The sequence below is a fragment of the Anarrhichthys ocellatus genome, unplaced genomic scaffold, assembly GCF_004355925.1.
Source record: "Anarrhichthys ocellatus isolate YVR2014 unplaced genomic scaffold, GSC_Weel_1.0 scaffold7, whole genome shotgun sequence".
Lineage (NCBI taxonomy): Eukaryota > Metazoa > Chordata > Actinopteri > Perciformes > Anarhichadidae > Anarrhichthys > Anarrhichthys ocellatus.
In genome coordinates this window covers 9,087,088-9,110,939 of record NW_022280037.1, presented here as the reverse complement: position 1 = coordinate 9,110,939, position 23,852 = coordinate 9,087,088, and the positions used below count along the sequence as shown (strand labels likewise).

Genomic DNA, 23,852 nt, shown 5'->3' with positions numbered 1-23,852 from the left:
CACCATCTTTAATCTGTGCTCCGTCTCCCTTCCCCACCGCACAAAAACAGGGCAAACACACAAGGCACTCACCTCTAACGAACATCGCCGAATCGATTATCACCTTCCCGAAATATTAAATCGATTATCGTTTTAATAGCGTGCGTATTTTAATATTGAAAATTGGCCGTGCGAGCGGTACCGCGCCTTGAGAGAAGAGCAGCAATCCTAAACCGCCATCTGGTGGTATTTTCCTCTCTGTGATGCAGCGGGAGCGGCGCAGCCTCAGACCGACACACAGCTGCCCCCTGGCGGACACACTGGGGCCGGGGCGGACACGCGCCTCGGGGGGTGGGGAGTTGGGGGCGAGCATGGGAAGGGAGGGACCGCGAGACCCCGCGAGCACAACACTCACGGGGACGCGCACAGAAGAGAGACTCCCTCCATCTCTCTCAGTTCAATTATACATTTGACAATAAAAATGTCTAATAAAAAGTATTATAAAGGTTTTAGAGTCTCAAAAACAATACATGAAATACTTACCGGTTAGATTCTTGATTATTGGACACACATTATATAGCAGGGCATTTAAACACAAGTTAAAATACATCACAAAATCCCCAATGATATGATATATTTGAATATGTATTATTTTGCAATATTTGTATTTGTGTACAATTTACAGAAACACACAGCATTGTATGTAGTTGGTCACTATAGTTGTTGCTTTTTATATATATTTACATAAGCCTACATCTATTGTTTCACTACATAATAGTTTTATTTTTGCCTATTTTGTTCAGCTTTATTATCCTCGTCTGTAGCTTTATCTTATTTCTATCATCTTGTAAATTGTTCTTGGAACTGTGTACATTGAGAGCAACTTAAAATCTTTGAATGTGTACACATACTTTGCCAATGAATCGGATTCTGATATAACATACATGTGTTACCAACAATCTATTATTCTGTGGATTGTTTTCCTCAATTAATCATTAATGAAATGTCAAAAATATATTTTTTTATAGTTCTTTAAATGTTTTGGTCTGAACACTAATGTTTCTTCCTTCTTTTTGTTATCTGCCTCTGCCTGACACAGAGAGAAAGTCATTGTGTGTGTGTGTGTGTGTGTGTGTGTGTGTGTGTGTGTGTGTGTTCGAGTGCATAAAACACAAAGTGATTTATTTTGTGTGCACCTTAAAAAGAGCTACGCATTAGATAAGGCATTGACGCACACACATGAATGTACCACATGGTGTTTCATCTGATGGACGCACTGTTGTTTGCTATAGCAACAGCACGTCTTCCCCATAAAAGCTGCAGCCAGACCCTCCCCTCAGGGTTATTAACACACACACACACACACACACACACACACACACACACACACACACACGCACACAAACACACACACAAACACACACACAAACACACACACACACATTCAGACATTATTATTCTCTCATGTTTGGGGTAATGAAGCATTCAACAGGTGCCAAACAAAATCCTGTTTGCAAATATGTTTTGACAAACAAAATAATTATGATTCTTACAATTTTGTGAGGGCCTTCGCTGGCCCCACGTTGTCGGTGCTCGGGCCCTTAATAAAATAAGTCATATTCACACATGAGAACCTGCTATGGAGATCCAAACCGGTGGAATGATTCACATTTATATTGTCTTTAAGTTCTTTGTTAAAAAACAACATTTTCTCTCCTTCCTCTTATTTCTTTGCGACATCAAAAGATTTCAGTGTTTATATCCAGATCCATTCAGCAGGTCAGAGGCTTGCCAACATGGTGGGTGATCTGCTTACAAGTTGCTTGTTCTATCTTGCTGCATTTTTTGTTTATCTGTCAGTTTATATGATTTATTAAAGCTGGGGGAAAAAAGCAAGACGGTTTCTTCTCTAACACTTAGAGGGTCGTGTTGAGAAAATATCCTTCTACGGAAAACAAATTACATCGTGTGCAAGAGCAAAGGTTCTGTTTACACCCAGTCCTTCAACTACCAGCATTTCACAAAGATGTAAGAAACTGAGTCAGAACAGCAGCATGCAGAGATTAGCATTATGCTTTGTCCAAAAAAAACACATCAAATAAATGAAATCAGTGCCAGAACTGGATGATTTTTTGCGAGGCGGGAGGATGATCTGGTGTCACTGATGGGATGGAAACATATCTCTTCATCTTTGAATCATCTGTGTTCTGCAGCTATATTTTGCTCACACTTATGTATGTGCTATTTACAATATTGTATTCACAGCACTGCTGAACATGCATTTACATTTGTTTCTGACAGATAATGACGTTGTAGCTAAAAACATGTACCTCTATGAGGATATATTATCCAAACTTTTGCTTTGTCATTATTCTACCTTCTGGCTGTTGACACGTTTTCTAAAATGTAGGATCTCATGTCTGTCAAGGATCTCAAGAACCCACATTGACTCACAGCAGTGATGTGTGAATAAAAAATACATTCATGAACAGATAAATAATGTAGTAGCGTATATACATTCTCTCATCATCACTACATACCAAGACTTATGAGATTCAGGCTGTTTATCCTCTTGTCTTCTACACTTTTTTTTTCCAGCAATGTTCAGACATTGCTCAGACTAAAGTGGGTGTGTCTGTGCAGGTGTTGCATCATATTGCAGTGTTTTGCAGTGGATTTTAAGCTTTTCACGCTTCCTTTGGACCAAAATCTTCAACACAAACGGTCTCAACCTCCCAAACACATTATGTAGACACTTGCCCAGGTTAATCTAGTCTTAAACCAGCCCAGTATTTGAGCTCATTGAGACTACACCTTGCTTTTTTAAGTATGCGTGGTGCCGTGTTGAGTTGGACTTCCATCAAAACGTCTGGATCCATGTCAGTGATCCCGTTGACCCGGTTTTGAAAATGTTGATTTTTGAGAAACTGTGGCATACATACACACGACGACGCAAACATGGCCAAGCGTGGATGCGCACACACGCACGTAACGCGCTCGATCGCAGCATCCGTCATCATCCAAAAACTTTTACCAGGGGCTGTAACCATGGCAACAGAGGCTGCATGGCGAGCGGCATCAGTGGAAACAAACCCTTTTAGACTGTCAAAGGTAATCACAGGTCATCACTCAAATAGTCGAGAGAAGAGCAGGGACAAACGTCTAAATCTGTGGGAAAACACAGGCCCACGGCTCATTTCAAACCTTGTTTCTTTTGTTTTTTGTTTGAGGCTGAAACGCACTCATTTGACGTATTGAGAGTTATGCAATGAAGGTCCGTATTTATTCTTCGTCTCATCTCTGGGGCTCTTGACTAACAGCGAGGCTTTACGTGGGTGTTTTACGTCTGTTCTATTTTTAATTCCCTCTGACCTTCCTTGCAGCGTTTTCACACCTGAGGCTTTTTTTTCATTTCGCTCGCAATCTCTCCCCCCCCCCCCCGACTTTCTTCCCTTCTATTCCCCCCCCCCCCCCCCTCCCCTCCCCTCCCCTCCCCTCTCTCCTCCTTTCCACCGCTGTGGTAATGCAAAATGTATGAGAGGTACAGTAAGCTGGGGGGGGGAAATAAATCACAGTCTATCACAACCCTACTTGTGAACCAGGCATCGTCCGTCACATCCACCTCCCTCGCTGGAACACACACACACACACACACAGATGGTGCTTTACATCGCCAATGTTTTATTTTGCTGCAGTGTGTGTCATACACCACCTGCCCAGCCTTCTAATTTTCCCAGGAAGTTCCTCGTCTTCATCCCTATCTTCATCTCTACAGTGTCATTTTTGACTCCCTTGTTCCTCCCCTCCACCGCCGAGGCCCGGTGATGAATGTGTCTCTGTCTGTGGTTGCGCTTCACTTATTTCTGCTCCCATCAGCTCCTGCTGTAAAGAGACATCCAAGGATACCAAGCTTTGAATAATGACATCCTGTTTATAGATCATAAACACTCACCGCCCAAAACAGACCTCTTTAATAACCCTGCGACAGTGTGAGGAATATTGATGCTGAATATCACTCAATGCCTACTGGTTCTTTTATTTTTTAATAGAAATCGGTTAATTAAACTGTTCAAATGTAAAGTCAGTTTCCATGAATGGTGACAGACTGAGAATCATGATGCCTTCCTGTGTTAAACAAGTGTGAAACTGGCAGAGAACCTACCCAACCTACATGTGCTAACGTGCGCGTGAGCATAAGTGAGAAACAGAAATAGATAGTGTGTGTTTGAGAGGCAGATGGAGGAAGAAAGATAGTGTAAAAAAATGAGAAACCCAAGTTCAGCTCCCACTCTGTCCTTTGCCTGATACTCTATAATTCATTTCATCCTGGCCAGAGATGGAGCGAGGGAGGCACAGAAAGCTTCTTGACTCCGGTTCTCACATGTGCTTGAATTCATCAAAAACCTCTTTCCTCTCCCGTACTCTCCATCCACCCATCGCTGCCCTCTTCTCTCCACTACACCGCTCTCATCCCACCCATTTGCCTCCCCCCCTGTCTCCCCACTTCCTCCCTGCTGTCAGCTCATCTTTGCTGCCTTTCGAGGCTGCACCTTCTGTGTGGATTGTGATGAACCTATATATATATATAAGGCTGGCCTTGCAGAGTAGACGATGGGATTCAAACAGAGCCCTGAATAGCTGGGTCCGATTCACTCATATTCAGCGTAACCATGGAAACACTAGATATTCCTCCTCATCCTCGGAGAAATAGCCTAAAGCAAATGGATGAGTGAGATAGAGAAAGAAAGAAATGTAGTCAGTTAAATTCTCGACCACCCATGCATCAATCAGAAGAGCATGCCACCATTAATTCCCCCGGGGACAGCACATTAAGGAAATTTGTCCATCAGTGCTCCATGCATTTGTCCATATCAAACTCATTTTTAACCTCCAATTTTGGCGGCGTCTCCAGGCTAATTATGTAAAAAAACGCCACCACAGTTGTGTTGAATGAATAACTAGTACAAGTGTAGAGTCTGACATCCCAGATGCACTCAGAATTCATGAATTTTAAGGAGTGAGTTTTTTGCAGTAAATCTCTTCCATTAAGGATCAAATCCTCACGTTTTCAAGCTGCAGTGCAGACTTAGCATTTCTCAAACAGGTGGTACTGTTTCAGCAACTTAAAGCTGCACTTATCAATGTTTTTATATTAATGATGGCTCAAATGACTGTGTGTAACGTGGACACGGCTGCTTGTGGTGATAAACCCACAGAGAAGTATCACCCGACTCTGCAGTTCTCTCCACTTGTTTTGGTTTTATGGCCCACAGATTTAGGTGTTTAGGGCAAAATTAAAAAATATTTTAAAAAGACTTTACATTCCCCGCTCAGCAAATGACAGACACACTAAGTTAGCAACTAGCTGGTGAACATAGTGGAGAATTTAACAGCTAAAGACCCAGAAAAATCCCCAAAACAAGATCAAACCAAAGCTAAAAGGGGAATTAATACATTCGTTGTGTGGCTGAAAACATGAATCCAAATAAATGCTAGTATTGCTCCATGTCTGCTTAATGTGTAATTAGGCAAGTGTTTGCTTGCTGCTAGTTGCCTAATTACTGCAAGAGTCAATGCTAGATAATGGTCTCCAGCGAAGATTATCAGTAATTGTTTGCAAGTATAATAATGACACTGTTGACAGGGATGTCTTCTTTGACATACCCTCACCACAAAGTAAAGGGCTAATTAGAAATCACCATGTGTAATTGGTTGGAAAGGAAACCTGGCCACTCTCTCATTCGAACACCAGATATAGAAAAAGAAAAACATGCACTATGCACAGAGACGAGAGAGGTGGTTGCTAATGTTTATTGGCTGTTTCTCATTTCCACAATCCACATATCTGGGGCAATTAGTGAGCAGGAAGAGACGTCTTTTGACTCTCATCATATGCTCGCTAAGTCAGCATCCACAGGGGCCGCTGCTTCTTATGAAACAGTGTGGCGGTCCAACCTAACAACAGAACCCAGCTGCATTCGGCAAAGGTTAATACAGCTTGAGATGGAGCAGAGCACACCAGTCAGCAAATTGTCAAAGCAATTACTGTCAGTTTGCACAAAAAAAAGATGAAAGTGTGTGAGATCGTGTGCAGTGTTTGTGAGTCAAACAGAGGAGAGAAACTGTACCCGATCGGCCTCCTCTTTATTTAATCTCTGCTCACCATTCGCACCACTAGTATCGTTATCATTATAACTCAAATGCCTCTATAACAGCCACATATTTTAGGTGAAGGCTTTTCAACAAGACCTTGGAACCTGGCAGCAGATATTGTCTCCCATTAAGCCACAAGGGCATCAGTGAGGTCGGCCATTGACGTCATCCCACTTTATCCCAAACGTGTTGGATGGAGTTGAAGTCAGGGCTCTGTTCAGAAAGACCATTTCTATGCATGCTTTGTACATGTTTCAACATTTAGACATATTGAACAGGAAAGAGCCTTCTCTAAACTGTCGGAATCACTCTATTGTCTTAAATAATAATAATTGGAAATAAGGAACCTGGCTCCAAACCATGAAAAATCAGCCATGGGCCAATAGGACAGAATATAATGTGGAGCAGTATTTTAGACAGTATAGTGTGTACACATCTCAGCAGATCTAATTATATATTTTCTTTATTTTAATGATTTAATTTTGATGTTGTTATTTTTCGTTGTTTTGTAGTCTTGCATTTCAAATGTTGCATTTCCTTTCTTTCAAAATTCTGATGTTTTGATTATTACATATTGTGAACCTTGCACAACCTGCTTTGGCAATCCGCGCCGGATAAACTCAGATGATCCTCTACTGACAAACCTTCACAACCACCATCATCATCTCTCTGTGCATGGTGTGTGCATCCTGTTATCTCCTTATAAATCAAAGATTTACATACACAGTATATACAGAAATATATGCACCATAAGAGCATATATATAGGCCCCAATTTTAAAGGGAAATTTTGCCAATTTACAGTTAGCTTTGTATTGTTGCAGTGTGGGTGGTACGTGCAAATAAATGATGCTCAGCTTCCCTCCACGTTGCTGGCAAAGCTCCGCCTTAATTTGACCACGAAGCGTCTCGTTCTGCGTCAACGCCAGTGTGGTGGAAAATTATTTTACCCGCTGTTGAGTCTTATTAAACTGAAATGAAGAATATCGTGAAACAGGAATTGTCTTTAAAGTATTTATTCTCTGCGCAGAGAAGAGGCACAGTTATACAGAGATAGAACATGTGAATATACAACAGGTATACTTGTCCATCTTAGAGAAGAAGAAAATATGGGTCAGCTGCTGCATGGATCACAAGTCTCATGATGCAAGCATATGATAGACTGTTTCACAACAAGTATATAAAACAGTTCTACTTATAAGAACATAAAATACTCATACGAATATAACATTCCATTAACCAAACAGCAAGATACATTTGAGCATGTATGCTAACACAAAGGATGCATATCTACTGTTCAGAGCAAAAGTACAAGCATTTAGGCATTTCCACAATATACTAAATATATACTAAGTAGAAATTTACCATTACAGCAGCAAGTTGGGGGGAGACCAAACATCGTTCATTTGCACATGCCAGCCATAATACATCGATCCAATGCCAGTTGAAAATCTTCTGGGTGTCCCTCTAAATAATGGAGGTATTGAAAAGTGTTTGGTACGGGCCCCCAGATGATGAAATGAGGATGAAATACAAATGCAGAACCTGGGTTAAAAATTCTGATATTGTAACTTCTCTGTGCATGTTCCCAAACTAAGACAAAACGAAACAATTTAAACTGGGTCTTTTGGTGGCCCTCATGAGTGTCTAAGAGCACCAGGGCAGGATGCCAAAAAAGAAGAATATGGAGAAAAAAACAACTATATTTCTATTCTTACAATAGACATAGGAAATGATACGGGAACACACGTTACAAGTAAGGGTTGTGTTTATCTGGCCGTGATAAATCATAGTCTCTCTCTCTCACACACACATGGGGTGACACATAACATACAATGATCAGGGTGATACAGTGCTGGTGTTCAGTGGATGTCACGCATGCTCAGACGTTATGATTAGCTCTCTCTCTCTCTCTCTCTCTCTCTCTCTCTCTCTCTCTCTCTCTCTCAGTCTGAGGAGGAGCATCTGTATCAGTGCCCAGAGCGTGATGGACGGGCGGCAGGTCGCTATAAAACACACATTGTCCTCCCGCAGAGCGTAAAGTTAGGTGACCGCAGGGTCTGGCTGGGCGGCGGAGGCGTGTCGCGTTTGCCCTTGAGGAGACTATTGGCTGCCGCAGGAGAAAGCGGAGGAGAGGGTATACTAGCAAAAGACGGGGGACGAACAAATGGCCAACAAGAGGTGATGGATCTTTGGAGATGCTCGGTAAATGACTGAGGCTGACCGAGAGTGAAGTTCAACCCCGGCGAGATCCGCTGTTTGCGGGAAAGCAGGTGAGTTGAGGCGGAGGAGGAGGTGTTTTTTTTTCTAAACTATAAGCTATGAATAACCCATCCGTTGGTTTATTGATTGCACCACATTATGCAATACCACGAAATTACAGCAGGTCACTAATTAGGAAGCCGTCTTAGGACTCAGCCGGGGTTCATTGACAGCTGCCGTTTGGCAATCTGCGGGCGCATGCAGAGTGTGCGCGCACTTCTCTCCATTCAAGAATTCGTCATGGGTCGCCGTTTGGGCTGTCATTGAAGGCAACAACATCATACATACATACATAGATACAGGCATACACGCATGCTGTATGGTGGACGCCAAACAAACCCTCACCGTGTGCCAGGGGCGGGAATCGAAACGTCATCCCTGCAGATAACCAGCAGATAAATTATGCTTTATGATGTAAAACGGCAATTTAATTGGATTCAAACGCGACAACGCGTGCAGCACAACCCCTGCCGTTTCGCGTGTGCGTGTGTGTGTCAACCCTCAGGCGTCACAGAGGCGCATCACCGAGGAACTTGATAACCTTGAACCTTGATAACATCTTCCTCTTCATATACAGACACTCACTTAAATACACATAGACACATAGGCTACACATGTATTTACATAATACAATGCAATTACCCCTAATAAAGAACACACATGTCTATATATAAGTGTATGTAGGGTGTGTGTATACAGTTAATAATCAACATTGTAGGAGTACCATTCATAAAATATTTGGCCTACTCTATAGTCCATATGAAAGATGTTTTTGCTTTTGAAATAAATTGTAGAACATGCATGTGAATACACCAGGAGGAAAGAGCCTCCTCACATAATGCAGGTATACGATGATGTGCTCATAGCGGCTCATTTTAGGGTTGTGTAAGGTGTGAAACAAGCTTTTGAGAGCAGCAGCAGTGGAAGCAGCAGCAGCAGCATTGCAGAGGCAGGCTGCATCATTAAGATCAGTAGATACCACAGACTGAGAAGAGAACAGTCAGAGTGGAACATCCTGATCTCTTTATGCTCTTTGTGTTTTTCACAGAACGGAAGATCAGGTTCCATATACCCTTTGTTGGTAGTAATTGCCTAGATCTTCTCAAATGTCATCGGCACAACCTCATGCCTGTGGTTTCTTTTTTACTTCATTCAGAGACCCGTGAGGTTGTGAAATCACAACTGATGTGTCATTTAACACATCATTTTAGTGCAAGTCAGGTTGATTTGAGAAGTAAGTACAATTTCCTCAAAACTCAGATTTTCAAAGAAAGGTATATGTCATATTTTAAATTAAATACTTCATGAGCTGTTCTCTATTAACTGCACTCACAGCGTGACCCTTGTAATTTGTAACAATTCAGGTTGATTCGTGGGAATACTCTCAAGGCCACGTATAGCCAGCCACAAATCCACAGCCTCCCTCTGCTGCTACCACATCAAAAGGCCTGCAGCCATGTGAGAAACAGCAGTGAGCTGCCAAAACTGCTGCTTTGATTTTCCAGAAAACGATGATACATATCGATATTGCATATGAAATGTCTTATACTGTGATCAAATATGTTATCCTTGTGGACCTATTAATATTTATCTTTTGAGTTTATTTGCTCCGTCGTTGTGATTTATTGCAAGCGGCTCGGCTCTATAGGCACCGCAGTGTCTATCGGTCACTCACTTCATCACTGGTGTTCAATCTATCAGATGGATTGGCACAACCTTTGGTACAGATTTTAAAAGACTTCAATGATGCCCCGACTTTTCCTCTATCGTGACAAAGAGGTTGACATTCATGGTTTTAAATGTGTGTCTCAACAACTGTTGGATGGTGTCGCCATCAAATGTGGTACACATATATTCATGCCCCCCCTCAGGACAAATTGTAATCACAATCTCTTAACTTTTCATCTCGCGCCATCATTTTTTCAAGACTTTGTAAACAAATACCTCTGCTGCATTTTGTTAAAGTAAACAGTGGTCAAATGTATACCTGCTAAAAATTAGAGTTAGAGTTCATTAGAGTTTAGCTCGAAGCACCGCTGTGCCCAAGTGCAGCCTCGCAGAGCCGCTAGCGTGACCGTAGACTTTTAAAAATACACATTTTGTAATTAAAGTGTGTGGGTACTGTATTTCAATAAGTTAAGTGAAGATGTGGTTCGCTTGCTGTGTTTAGCCAAATTACTGTTGAATAATACCGTGTAACTCCAGAGAAATAACTGAGCACGATATGCTCCACATGTCTTATTAAAAGAGTAAACATTATTGGCTCTTACAATTATGTTGTGGGAAAGTATTCCCCGTTCCCGGAGAAACCGCTGGACTGCTGAGTGTTTTACAACCTGAATGCAGCAGTGGGTGTGTGCCGTGCAGCACCTGCATGGTCATAGTGTTCTGCTGCAGAGAGCTATTACTACAGCAGTTATAAGTTAGTCATCCGGGGAGCAGGACCTTAAAATTAAAGAGATGGAGGAATGAAATGAGGAGGGGAGGGAGATGGTTGAGAGGGAGGTATTAAATTAGACATAAGATGTGGGATTCATATACCTGCTTTTTATGCAAAAGCTGACACTAATGTTTTGACAGCCTGAGAATGTGAGCAATACGTCTATGTCTCTTATTGTGCCTGCTTGAATGTATAACGTGAGGGAGGTGAAGAGGAAGAGACAGAGGGAGAAAGAAATTGTTAGAGGCCGAGAGAGATAAAACGACGAATGAGGCAGGAAGCGCCTGCTTTACGTAACTGTCATTGCCAATGATCTCTAAAACCCCTTGAAAGTCATGTTATCCAAGAAGTCTAAAAGGCGCGATCATAGAGTTGTTAATCTGCCATTATGGTGCTTTATGATTCTGCTAATATGAACTCAATGTGAACTCTCATGAAAAAAAAAACCCCCTAAAACAATTAAAGTGGTGATTGCTCAGACGGGCAGAGCTTACGTTCATTCCCTGCCAAACACGAGGGGCACATGGGAAGATGTGTCACTGCTATTATTATCTTGGATATTAAAGATACATGAGATATGAAGCAGTATCCTAGAGAGGGACAGCGTGAGGGAGAAAGCAGAGAGAGGATTTGCAGCAGCGTGTGTTGTATGTTGTGTGTGGTTCTAAAGTGTCCTTTCCCTCGCAGGTGTCTGTGGTCATTGCAGTTTTAAAATGGAGTCCACTCACCTCCTGAGCAGCTCGAAGAAGAGGGTAAAGATCCACCCTCACACAGTCACAGCCAAGTACGCCACGCACACCCCCTACTCCCCTCAACCTGGAGTACACACACACTTCCCCCAGCCAGGGGACGAGGGCTACGATGACGCTCCGTCTTTTGAGGACTTTGGCTCCTTCCTGGAGGAGACTTCAGACAAGAAACAGCTGACGGAGGGCAGGAAGTGGCCCCTGACTCTGTTTGGGTCCAAAGACAAAGACACGACTAGCAAACCTCAGGCTGCCGCAGGAGGAGATGGCAACGAGGGGGGAGCCAGAGCAGCCAAGGGGGCTGGGAAAGGAGTAGGGGAACAGCTGGCCAGTTTCGGGGAGGCGTCTGTGTCTGCGTCTCGGCTCACCTGGGTCGGGCTGCTAGGTGCGGCGCTGGCGCACGGCTGTTTGATTGTTTTGACCCGCGTGGCCTCTGAACGCTTCAGCCTGGGCCCCCTGTTTCTGCTCTTGGTTCGGTCCGTCGTCCAGCTCCTTTCTGTGGCCGTACCACTGCACAGGGGGGAGAACCCTTTCGGACCGGCGGGCTACCGTCTACGTCTGCTCTGTTACGGCGTCGCCTACTCTCTCTCCCTCTGCTGCGCCTACGCCTCCTTAACCTTCGTCTCTCCCGGAAACGCCACGACAACCTGGCGCCTGGCGACCACGGCGCTGTCAGCGACCCTGGCCTTCCTGCTCCTGGAGGAGAGGCTTGGATTGGCTGATGGGATCACCATAACTGCAGGACTGTGCGGTTTGGGGCTTGTGTTACTTCCCACAGCGGACGAGAGCAACTCAGATTCACCGACTGACCCGGTCGTGTTCTGGAGGGGTGCGTTTGGTTGGTCTCTTTCAGCTCTTGCAGGGCTGTGGATGGCTTTGGCACTGGTTGGGTATCGCTCCCTGAAGGAGAGGGTGGGAGTGGGCACAGCTTTGTTCACAGTAAGCTGGACGGGCTGCCTGCTCGCCCCGGCCTCCTTGGCTCTGCTCCAGGAGGGCTGGTCCTGGCCTTTGAGTGCCCCAGCCTGGTGTCTGGTCCTGGGCCTGGTTGCATGCTCGGTAGCAGCCTTTCTGGGGATGACGCACGCCCTCACCCGACTCCACCCTGCTCTGGTCTCTGCCTCTCAGAGCCTGGAGGTACCCGTTGCCATGCTGCTGCATCTGGCGGTGCTGCCATTGGCTCCCACCGCGCCGGAGGTGGTCGGGAACGTGATGGTCATACTGAGCGTCGGTTGGCTGGTGGCGATAAAGCTGCTGCCAGCCCGTGGGGGAGGGCGGCGCCAAAGGGAAGAGTATGAGGAGATTCTGGACTCACCTATCAAATAGGCATCTCTTCACACCTCCTCTTTGTCTTCCCCTGACTCCCTCCATGATGAGATTGGTTCCGGTGTACATAAGAGACTGCTAAATGTTTATTGGAGCTTTATCGATTTTGTATTGCCGTCTTTGCTTTTGAGAAAGTGCCAATATTGTGTTGTCTGTTAAAGTGACTATGTGATGTGACATTAAAATCTCTCTGTTGAACACGATGCATTCCTGAAGCCACTCCTAATTAGGATCTCACCTCCTTCAGTGTGTGTGTGTGTGTGTGTGAGTGAGTGAGTGAGTGAGTGAGTGAGTGAGTGAGTGAGAGAGAGAGAGAGAGAGAGAGAGCGTATTGGCTACATTTCACAGGAGTGTCATGTCAGTCACTTTTACCAGCCAGCTGAGGGTTTGCCAAGGATTGATGCCATCTATTTGGCTGCTGGCGAACGAGCGAGAAAACAAGAGATGGGAGGCACGAGAAAGGAGCGAGACACAATGAAAGGAAGATAAATGCTGGTAGAGCGAGAGAAGATGATGGGATTGGCAGACAGATAAGACGCAAGAGAGAAAGGAGAGTGATGGCAGATGATGAAACAGAGGTGAAAGAGAAGGAGGCCGGGGTAGAAAGTTGGGCTGCTGGTCGCTGGGTATTGTGCTGCGTGTCTGGCTAGCTGGCTGATTCTGACACTGTTCTTTGTGTCTTATACCTAAATGTCAGACACATAAGCACCGTCACTCGTCTTTTCTGGGCCTCTCCTCCTCTATTTTACTCATCGTTAGCCTCCTGCTTTCCTTTTCTCTTCTTTGTATTTGTGTTAAAAAATGAATGAAGCGCCAACATGAGATGACACGACGAAGCTATTGAAACTGATTTAGTAGGAAGTCTTTGAAGTCTTTGAGGAAAGACACACACACACACACACACACACACACACACACACACACACAAAAAGGCATGGGCACAAGTATCCATTCATGCCATGGTTGTAGGCCTTTCATTAGAGAAAAATGATGTGATGTCAGAAGGCTGGCCTAATTAAAATCACATTTGGTTTAAATATGATTTATTGCTATTTTATTTCCTACATTCGGTGGAATGTAACGTTTTACATTTAGTCACAATCTGTAGGTACTTGTACTGTATTTTACGTGTCTCAATATACTCTACTACATTTTAGAGTAACATTTATTTGACAGCTATAGTTACGAGTTTCTCTGCCGGATAAGATTTGACACACAGTTAAGTATGATGTTTTGTGACAGATTAAACTACCTAAATGTATATTATAATTATAATAATTAACACAGAACGTACCTCCAGTCAATATCAGCCATTGTGTGGTTCAGAACAATGAATGTGTGTGTGTGTGCGGTTGCAGGAGGGATGGGCTGGCGGCAGTGTAATAGCTCTGGCAGGGTTTCATTCAGCATAAACACTCTGAGCATCGTAAGTTGTGGCCTCTTTGCATCCAGACACTCTTAAAGCAGCTAATGAGAGGGAGAGACCTGCCCAGAACTGAACACCATCCAAAACCTCTGAGACACTTCCTTGTGGCTGTCGGTATCTGCAGACACCACCACAACTACACAAACATTGAGGTGGTGGTGTAAGGATACAACACATGCACTGACGAATGAAAGTGTGGGCATGGGTGTGAACATCTGAAAATGAGTTGATTACTGCGTGGGAGGAGGGAGGAAACCGTTCCAGGAGGCTGATTAGGTCGATTAATTCGTTTTTATTCATTACAGTGAAGCCACAACATTTATGGTACATTTAAAGTCATTGTCACCAGACAAAAACATGCTCACAAGTAAAAAAGAAACCGAGTATGTGCAAAATCATTACCACAGTCCCCGGTACATCTTATATTATTTTTTGCCTGTTGGCAATTCATGTGTCTCCTCTGTCCTTCCTGCCTGCTCCATCAGTCTGCTCAGCTGCAGGTGAACCTTCTGCAGCTCTGTTGTTGCGGCAACCAGGGCCTTTTCCATTGTGGCCATGTCCTGCATCTCCAGGCCAGATGTGAATGGCTTCATTCCCAGGCCAAATGCTGCCCCTAAACCCCCAGGTCTTGGTGTTGGTAGGCGCCCCATCCCACTGCCTGTTGCTCCAGAAGGCACCGCTCTGTGGCCTCCACCTTCCTCCAGCCGTTTCAGCCGGGCGTTCGCCTCATGGCCACTGTGCAGAAGCCGGTGCAACGTAGCGTTCAACCTTCTCTCCCTCTCTGCGTCCTCCTCCCGGAGCTCCAGCAAGCCTTGTTGCAGTCTGGCATTCACCTGCTCGGCTCGTGCCCTGCAAGATGACTCCAGGCTGGGTAGACACTGCTGGCATGTCACCTCGGCCAGCTTGTCCATCTGTGTCCTGAAAGAGACCATACCTCCGCAGCATTGCTCCAGAGACTCCAGCAGCATGTTCTGCCTCATGTTGGAGTCCTCCAGAGTGATGAAAAGCTTGTCCCAGCGGGAGACATCTGCAGCCTGGCATGGTGTGGTTGGAGTTTCTCCTGTAGACAACAACCAGAGGGATGCATCAGTTATAGTTGTGCAATTATGAGAAATAATGGGGACCGAAGGATAAAGTAAAGGGAAACAAAAATAAAGTTGGGAAAATGCTTATTTTCTGGCGGACCTATGCAGTAATTATGGTGTAACGCAATTCACAGTTACGATGAATGTGTTTGCCCTTTGCTTATGGCAAACTGCAAGTTACTACCTAAAGTTTATTTATATACAGTGGTTCCGCGTTAAAGAAAACAGTTACATGCAGCATCTAATTTACTTGAGTATAGTGTTTTAAATTATTTTGATTTAAGGATTTTAATTTCAAAACGTTTTGTTATTCATCTCACTTAGTAGTATTTAAAACCCATAGCTTTGCTTGTTAAAGTTAAAATGACCTGTGAGCGGACATTGTATTTAATCTATTTTGATGTGATCAGAGAGAGCAGAGATAGTATCTTCTGTCGAGGGTTTTACATAAGAAATGTACAATGCAAGTCCCTTCTATGATCTGTACAAAATTATATTTATGTTGACTTTAAAAAAAAAAGAAGTATATAGTTAATAGAAGTGGACCAACAATACACCCCTGCGGGACACCTTTGCTTACCCTTCAAAACTAATAAATCAAAGTGTGAGGATGTATTCTTAATCAAAGCAAATGAGATTTATTTGATTGGCTTATTGAAATTGAGCATTTCAGCTGAGGACAAATTCTTCACAAAGACAAAGCCATCTGTTCAAGCAAGCAGGGAATAAAAGAGACGAAAGTACCAACAAACATAACTCACCGTCCTGGTGGCCTGGAGAGATCTCGTTGTCATAGTTGTCTGCGTAGTTCGCTTGATACTCAAGCTCATTCACACACAAGGATGCACCCACCAAGCCAAGCACACACAGCACACGCCAGATCCTGAACACATGCATGATGAAGCTCTGAATGTGTTGCTTTTTTAAAATATCATGAAAGTTGTGTGTTCTTCACCCAGTTTTGCAGCTGCTCCCTCTTCACTATATTTAAAGTTCTTCACACTGAGCCAACTGTCGCGGGTGCTGGCTTATAAACTCAGCGCAAGGGAAGGAGGGAGGTGGAGGAGGGTGGGACAGAGGTGGGGGTGCTGTGGAGGTTGGGTGAGTAATGCTTCAGTGGAGGTAATATGTCAAAAGTCAAACTGAGTGGGGAAATATAGGGGCATTATGAGGAAAGAGAGGGTGAGTTAAGGGGCACAGGGAAAGCTATGGTGAATAGAAAGGGATGGAGGGAAAAGAAAACTGTTGCTTAAAATAACTGAAACATATGGAAGTAAAAATAACCTATCATTTTACTTGATTTGGTGCAGGCAGTAGCTTATTATGGCTTGTGTTATATATTGCTGTAACATAGATATTGTTAAGATATTATAAGATATATATTGCTGTATAACTGACATAACTGGGGCAGTTTGCTGACTTGTACTGTTACAGTAGGTTTTTAGCATTATCCCAGAACTGGCTGCTGTTCAGCAGCAGCTATGAAGACTCACTTAAGTATTTTGATTCTCAACCTATCTTACAAGTGTTCGTCCCTACCTAATTTCTTGATATATTTGGGAATATTTGAGCTTTAAAATCTGTCAAGGTTCAGCTTTATTGTCATTAACAAGAGGATTGCACAATGACACATAGTTTTAGCGACACAAATAGAAATTGTATAAATAAGATGAAGAAATCAAATTTAAACGGAGTGAAAATTTGTATTAAAATAAATACAGTAGTAGTTGTAGTATATATAGTAAATTATTCTATATGTATGTAGGACATGGGTTAGGTATATACCAAACTGATTTAAAAAATGCTCTATACCAGGCTAATCAATGGGCAAAATCTAATAATCATTGTCATTGCAGGAAGCGTACATCGCTGTGAGTGCCACTGGCCTCTACCGCCATTGTTAACATCATAGTGTTCACAGGATATTTCAGTCCACACTCTCGCTCTAGGTCTGTCTGCCTTTTCAAGATGAGCCAGAGTCACTCCCTGCTCCATGCATCAACACCAAATCCCTTAGCCAAAATAAATTGCAACATTGCAGAATCTGGATTATATTTTGAACTTGCAATGACTATGTTTTTACCACTTGAAATTAAATATTGTTGCGAAGCAACACTGCAATATTTGCTTTCTGGCTGTATTTTGTTGCCTGGCTCCCCTGTTGATTAAACATCCCAAAAGGAAGAATTAGAAGGCCAAATGATTATTCTTACAGACAGAGTGCTGTGGTCAACAGGTGTTGGGGTTAAGCAGCAGAAGTATGACAAGTCATGGTCAGAGGAAAAACCTTGACCTCTCTACTCTCTGCAGAGCTCCAGATGGAGCTCCCCCTGCAGATGTCAGCAAGTCTGCCAGTAACTATGTATGATTTTCTCTGTTTGGCAGCTTGTAATAGGAGCAGAGGGACTAATTGGGATGGAAGCTGGCAGGTTTATCTCAGGAAAACAGAACCTGCAGAGGAAGAGATGGACCGACAGAGAGAGAAAGGATAGTTGGTGAGGAAAGCTAGAGAGGGACAGAGGAAACTTGCATACTTTTTCCTTTCCTCATTGCAACATTGTGTGCATTTCCCTGGCCCACTTCCATTAAATTCAACAATTATGATCCCCTCAAGAAAGCAATACACTTATATGATCTTGCAGTTGTGATACAGGTGTCATACAAAATTCAGTTTATGCATGTCAGAAACAGTTGGTGTTTTCATCTTTTTCCTCTATGAAAGTCGGATTTGAGGAGAGTATCAGCACAAATTCTGTTCAGATCGGAGAGAAGTAGAACAGATCATGTCGTCTGGTTTGTTTCAATGAAACCAGAGATGTCAGGGAAACTGGGACAGTGGGTGTTATCAGCAGAACTTCATAGGCTAAAATATAAAACACCAACAGGACTTTAATTTTGAATAAACACATACTAACACTAACTCAGCAAAGTTCGCTAACAAAAGCCAGTTTTATGAGAACAGAGTGTATCCTCGTTTTATACCCAATATGTAGATGGGGAGGAGAGGAAACCATGGAGATATGATTAGAAAACAGTGTACTGCAAAACAATAGAGCTATTGTAAGAATATAACAGACTTCTATGTTTAAAAATAGTGTATGGTAATGTTATAGCTTACTGCTGTACTAAAAACTGCAGTGAGAAACAGTCAGGATTCAAAATAATAGCTACCTGACCTAAGAAAAGCCTTTGATACTGTGGACCATGCCCTGCTGGTTTCGTAATCATCTCTCAGGTAGGACTGAATGTGTCAAAGTCAATGGGCACAGTTCAAACGGACTTACTAAATGGAGTACCTCAAGACTCTGTGCTTGGCCCACTTTTCTTTTTTCACTCACTACCATTTTTCCCTACTATCACTCAACTCAAACACGTGCAGCATGCAGATAAATACAATTTGATGTTGTTTTCTAATCCTAAAAGGTGGCCTGTAGATATTGTGGTCAATGTTAAAGCTAAGGGGAAGAGAACAGAATGTCCTGGTTACAAATATCAAGGTATTTGGTTTGATAAAGGTATTCTATTTATAGACGGTGTAGTGAAAACTCTGGTAAATGACTCCCTGATCTGTTCAGCCTATACCATCAGCTTTATTTCAGTTTTACTACCTATTTTATGTATTGTTTTATCTGTTGCCTGTGTTTCTATTATTTTGTCTGCATTGTGTTGTTCAGGTATCGCTTGCAAAAGAGGTTTCCAACCTCAGTGGGATTTAGCTGGTTGAATTAAATACAAAATAATATACGGTACCTGCCCATAGAAATGTTATCTGTGTCTGTGCCCCTCAGGTAGCAGACAGAACAGAGCCAAATATAATTACAAACATCCCAATTCCCTTTATCTGCTTTCCTAACTCACTCATGTCAACCAGACCTGCAGAACAGTTTCCTTCCTGTATCACACAAGAGCACACCATCCAGAAAAGACCAGAGAGAGAGAGAGAGAGAGAGAGAGAGAGAGAGACAGAGACAGAGACAGAGAGAGAGAGAGAGAGAGATGCCGTCTCTGCTGACGGACAGGATGCAATGATACAAAAAAAATAAAAAATAGGAAACATAGCAGGGACTTGCTGTATCAATGTGCTGGAAACACACTCATGAGCAGCTAGGGACAGATTGAGCAAAATCTATTCTTGTTTGGTTGAGTCAGAGGAAAGTTACAGGAACGAAACACTATCTAATCTGTCTTCAAGCACTGGCCGTGCTTCCTGTGAGGCGCCCCTAGAATGTCGAGTTGAAGTAGTGGTGCAACAGAAGTGTTTATGGGGGTATTGCGCCAAAGGCCTCCTGACTGCACTCTGGTCAATATCACAGAAGCTGCGCTTGATCGATCCAATCTGTTCGCACAGCCTCAGACAGGAAAGTGGTGAAGAAGTGGGAGCGAAACTCATGAGACAAACACACTTACTGTTTTGAGGTTGCACCACTTGACCTAATTATCCTGTTGAGACAATTAACAATACTGCAATCGGTGAAAGAAAGCCAAGCTTCACACTGTGTCAGCATGGCTTTATGACTAGAGGCCTGGGAAGCCCGATCCACACCTCAATCTGGAGCTGATGGTGTGTGTAAATGATATGAGAAAGTACATTGCGGAGCAGCACATTTTAACGAGGAAAATAACTGAAACACCTCGACAGGAGAACAAAAGATCCACACTGGACGCTGCCGTCGAGACCTCCGGATGCAGTCTTAGAACTGCACGCCGTGCTCGGCCAGCTCACCGGGCAGCACCACACTACAGCTCTTTTAAGAGCTACCCAGCCACTATAATGAGACTCTGGTTCCTTGTTCACTATGTACTTCACCATATGGATTTGCAAGACTTTTCCATAACAAACCATGTTATGGAAATTCATGTAAAACCTGTAATTATAAAGGGTTTATAATAATGCAACATTACACAATATACAGCATTAAATTGACTTGTGACACGTTGTGATTACTTAGATATTCTTCACTTCACTCACCTTCACACTGCAGTGGTATGACCTCAGTGCCTTTAAGGCCAGAAGGTAACTAACATAATAGAATAAAATGGAAAAAAAAGCTGTACAATAGAAACTACATACGAGTTTCAGAACAGTTGGAACAATATAACTTGATATAGCCTGTGATTGGTAGAGCAGAGGGGAGGAGGGGGTTACCTGGTCTGTGTCGGGAGCTAGTCAAGGTCGTTAGACCAGAACCAACGAAGAAGAGAGTATGAATGAATATAACTTATGAAAACAGAAAGGAACAGTTTCTGAAATCTGTTTTTGTTAAGATGTCTGGAATAAATTCTGTTTAACAAGCTGAAGTCATTTGAACGTTTATCTCTCCGATATATAAAACAGGTTAAATGAGACGAATAAACATCCAGAACACTGGCCCTTAAACATTTAGTCATTTATAACAAGTTTACAAAATGTTTAAATACACAAACACAAATTATACACATAATGAATACAAATAAAGTGCCAGCTTCAGTCATTTCATTGTACTTTTAATACATTAACTTGAATGTAAATTGTTATACATTTGATGTATGAAAAGTACTTTTATACTGAAGTTCAGATGACATAAAGAGTCCAATATAAGTCTAAGAATGAAATAACAATCAACGTAGGTAGAAGAGAATCATCAATTAATAAGTTCAACAAACTTTTATCTTCAGAAAATAAATCTTTACTTCTCTAATAATAAAGGTTAAAGTGGTGAAACTTACTCCCAACCATTCATTTTATATAGTGATAATTATAATATAATTTGTATAATAATATAAATGTAATCAATATCATCGTGAAAGAGCAAAAAAAAATTAATTAAAAGAAAACACAAAATAAAAATGCTACAACAGTAATTACAATAATTTTCAACATTAGAAAAAAATAAATGTTTTGAGCAAAGAGTTGGGCGATTACATCAGAAGGGTCAGCGCTAATGTGTGTGTTTCTGTCCAGGGTCCCCAGAGCAGACTGCGGTGGAGCAGGGCTGCCCTCACAAAGAAAATTAACAACATCTGGACCTGGAAACTTCTACCCAGTTCACCTAGTGGGGGCTTTAATTGGGTAAAAGTGAGTATGTGATTAGACCGTGCAGGGGGAAACACCCCAGTGCGTATATATGAGGACACATATTTCATACCATGCTACAGCATAAGGGTCTTGTTCAGCATGGTGTTTTAGCACCTCACTGGACTCCTAAACACATGCAAATAACACGCGTCATATGGAAAATGACCTCAACTTGCAGTAATGCAAGTCAAGAGGTGGCAGAGTCACATACATAGACACACACACACCTCTTTCAAGGGGTAAGAGGTTTGGGTAAGCTGTAAACACAAGTGACAGTGTGTACATGGGTTCTCCGACAGACATGGACACACTCACACATGAACAATCACACACACACACATACACTTGGCACAAAGCTTCATCAGTTCTCGCATTTAGCGTTAACGTAAATAAAGATTTAATTTCACGGAGTGAAAAACTACCTTTCACAATCACACACCAGGAAATATTACGTCCATTGCCACAAGAGGGGACTGATACACAACAGTCATCATTTTTATACAACTTGTTAAATGCTAAAATGATTGTGGCACTAAATCACTTAAAAAAAAAAAAAAAAAAGCACTTTTACAACCACTTCACATTATCCTCCCTATGGGATTACTTAAAAGTTGTTACCATACCACATGTTACAATGATTGTGTATCTGTTCTTTTATAATTCTTGGATCCACAATGCCAGTTGCCACTGGCCTAAATCAGCTGAAGCGCTAATCAGAGTCAGCTGACATGATATTGGCCAGGTGTCATGTCCCACATTAATTTCTACTGAACCACGTCCTGACTGTTGATGCCGACTCCTGGACCTCTCCGTTAACAGGGGGCGCCTCGCGTGTGGTTTCATTGGTTGTTTGGGGCTCAACAGCCACGCCATTGGTCATCAAAGCGTCAACAGCCATGTTATCGACTGTTATGGTGTCACTAGCTCCTGCATTTCCTGCCTGAGACTCGTTTCCACTGAGTTCAGAAGGTGGGGAAGTTGTTGTTGTTGTCTGACTACCAGCACCATTGGTTATTGCAGCCGTTGCTCTGTTGGTTTGTGCGCTGGCTGTTCTGCTGAGTGCTGATATCTGACCCGAATTTGGTGTGCAGACATGATCAAGTCCTTGCTCATCAGAGAAGAAAGTGTCGTTGTTGTTGTTGTTATTATTTGGCTGTGTGGTCACAGAGGAATCTGGTTTTTTTTCAGTTGCGGCGAGTGGATTTGAAGTCCATGAGTCCTGGTCGAAGTCTGGAATTTGGTGGACGACTATGGGGATCGGGCCGACCTGATTTAACCCAACGGGCTCATTGGCTACATGGCTGCCTGTGGACGGCTGATTAACTTCGGTGCTAATTGCTGACTGCCAGTTATTGGAGCAGAGGACTGCTGGAATGCTGCAAGGAGAACAAAATCATAACCAAGACATAAATAATATTTGCTTAAAATTGATTTTCAACAGTGACAGTGTTTTTTGTGAGACCGGACGTCCCGAGATTGTTGGCAAACTGGGTCATAGCTTTGGATAAAATATGGATTGGATCCCATACTGTGCTACATACAGTACATTTTGTAATGGTATTTGGCCTCTGAATTTAGCGTTTTAAAGTATTGTTTTAGTTTGTTAAATGGTTTGTTTGGTGTCGCTGCAGTAGAAGGTGCATGGTGTTGCTTGTGTGGCTGATTAGTGATTTGGTACCAGCTGTGTGCTGATTTGTTCCTAGAGCTGCCTAGGTCTTTGGGACTTCCATGCATTATTTAATTTCAATACAGCTTTAGTGTGTACGCGTTGTAAACCTGGCACACACACCTGTTCAGCTGCTTCTGAAGCTCTTGAGCATGTTGGTTACACTGGTCGAAGTAACAGGCCTGACCTTCCACAAACTCAGTCAGGCTCCGCATGTGGTTGGTCTGAAGAAACAAAACAACAACCAAGACACATAAAACACAAGACAGAGGAACAACATCAACAGCCTGCATTTAAAAAAAGTAAAAACTCTTAAATAAAAACAAATCCTTTATCGATAAATTGTAATTGTGAGGAGATATTGAATGACGAACTACAGCAAAATATTTATTAAATCAATGAAACTAAATAGTTTTGCCGGGTGTTGGATATTTCATTGCGAGTGTCTGCGTTTACAGTTCATCTCACAACTGTTGCAAAGAAAGAAAACCCACCGATAAAAAGAATCCACACACCTAGTGTACCGAGCTTTAGAGATATGTCTGAATCGTATACTCCGTGTGTTTGTGTTCACGTACGTGAGTGTTGCTGATTCCTTCCACAACTCGTCTTGTAATTTCTGACTGTCGATCGAACAGACTCTGACAGATCCTCTGCTCCATCTCTGCCTACACACACACACACACACACACACACACACACACACACACACACACAC

At 42.8% G+C, this 23,852-nt stretch overlaps 3 protein-coding genes across 3 annotated transcripts in view; 1 reads left to right on the top strand and 2 right to left on the bottom strand.

Annotated features, from left to right (window-relative positions):
• Positions 1–201, bottom strand: part of stag1a (STAG1 cohesin complex component a) — a 34,325-nt gene extending 34,124 nt beyond the window's left edge. Inside the window, exon 1 of the mRNA XM_031847002.1 lies at positions 73–201. The gene's annotated coding sequence lies outside the window, so the exon portion shown is untranslated. The remainder of the gene's footprint in view (positions 1–72) is intronic.
• A 7,879-nt stretch (positions 202–8,080) lies between these two features.
• Positions 8,081–19,408, top strand: slc35g2a (solute carrier family 35 member G2a). The gene is made up of 2 exons (XM_031847674.1): positions 8,081–8,404; positions 11,521–19,408. The coding sequence occupies exon 2, from the start codon at positions 11,547–11,549 to the stop codon at positions 12,900–12,902; it is 1,356 nt and encodes a 451-aa protein (XP_031703534.1). The 5' UTR covers positions 8,081–8,404; positions 11,521–11,546; the 3' UTR covers positions 12,903–19,408.
• A 1,811-nt stretch (positions 19,409–21,219) lies between these two features.
• Positions 21,220–23,823, bottom strand: LOC116383664 (uncharacterized). Its single transcript, XM_031847675.1, has 3 exons — positions 23,713–23,823; positions 23,258–23,358; positions 21,220–22,844 (listed from the first exon to the last, which is right to left on the bottom strand). The coding sequence occupies exons 1-3, from the start codon at positions 23,794–23,796 to the stop codon at positions 22,226–22,228; spliced, it is 804 nt and encodes a 267-aa protein (XP_031703535.1). The 5' UTR covers positions 23,797–23,823; the 3' UTR covers positions 21,220–22,225.
• Between the last annotated feature and the right edge of the window lie 29 nt (positions 23,824–23,852).

Excerpts from the sequence above, each read along its gene's own strand:
- slc35g2a (XM_031847674.1), top strand. The coding sequence starts at position 11,547 with ATGGAGTCCACTCACCTCCTGAGCAGCTCGAAGAAGAGGGTAAAGATC.
- LOC116383664 (XM_031847675.1), bottom strand. The coding sequence starts at position 23,796 with ATGGAGCAGAGGATCTGTCAGAGTCTGTTCGATCGACAGTCAGAAATT. Across the intron at positions 23,359-23,712 it reads AAGGAATCAGCAACACTCAC|ACCAACCACATGCGGAGCCT; the intron begins GTACGTGAACAC and ends TTGTTTCTTCAG. Across the intron at positions 22,845-23,257 it reads CTTCAGAAGCAGCTGAACAG|CATTCCAGCAGTCCTCTGCT; the intron begins GTGTGTGTGCCA and ends TTCTCCTTGCAG.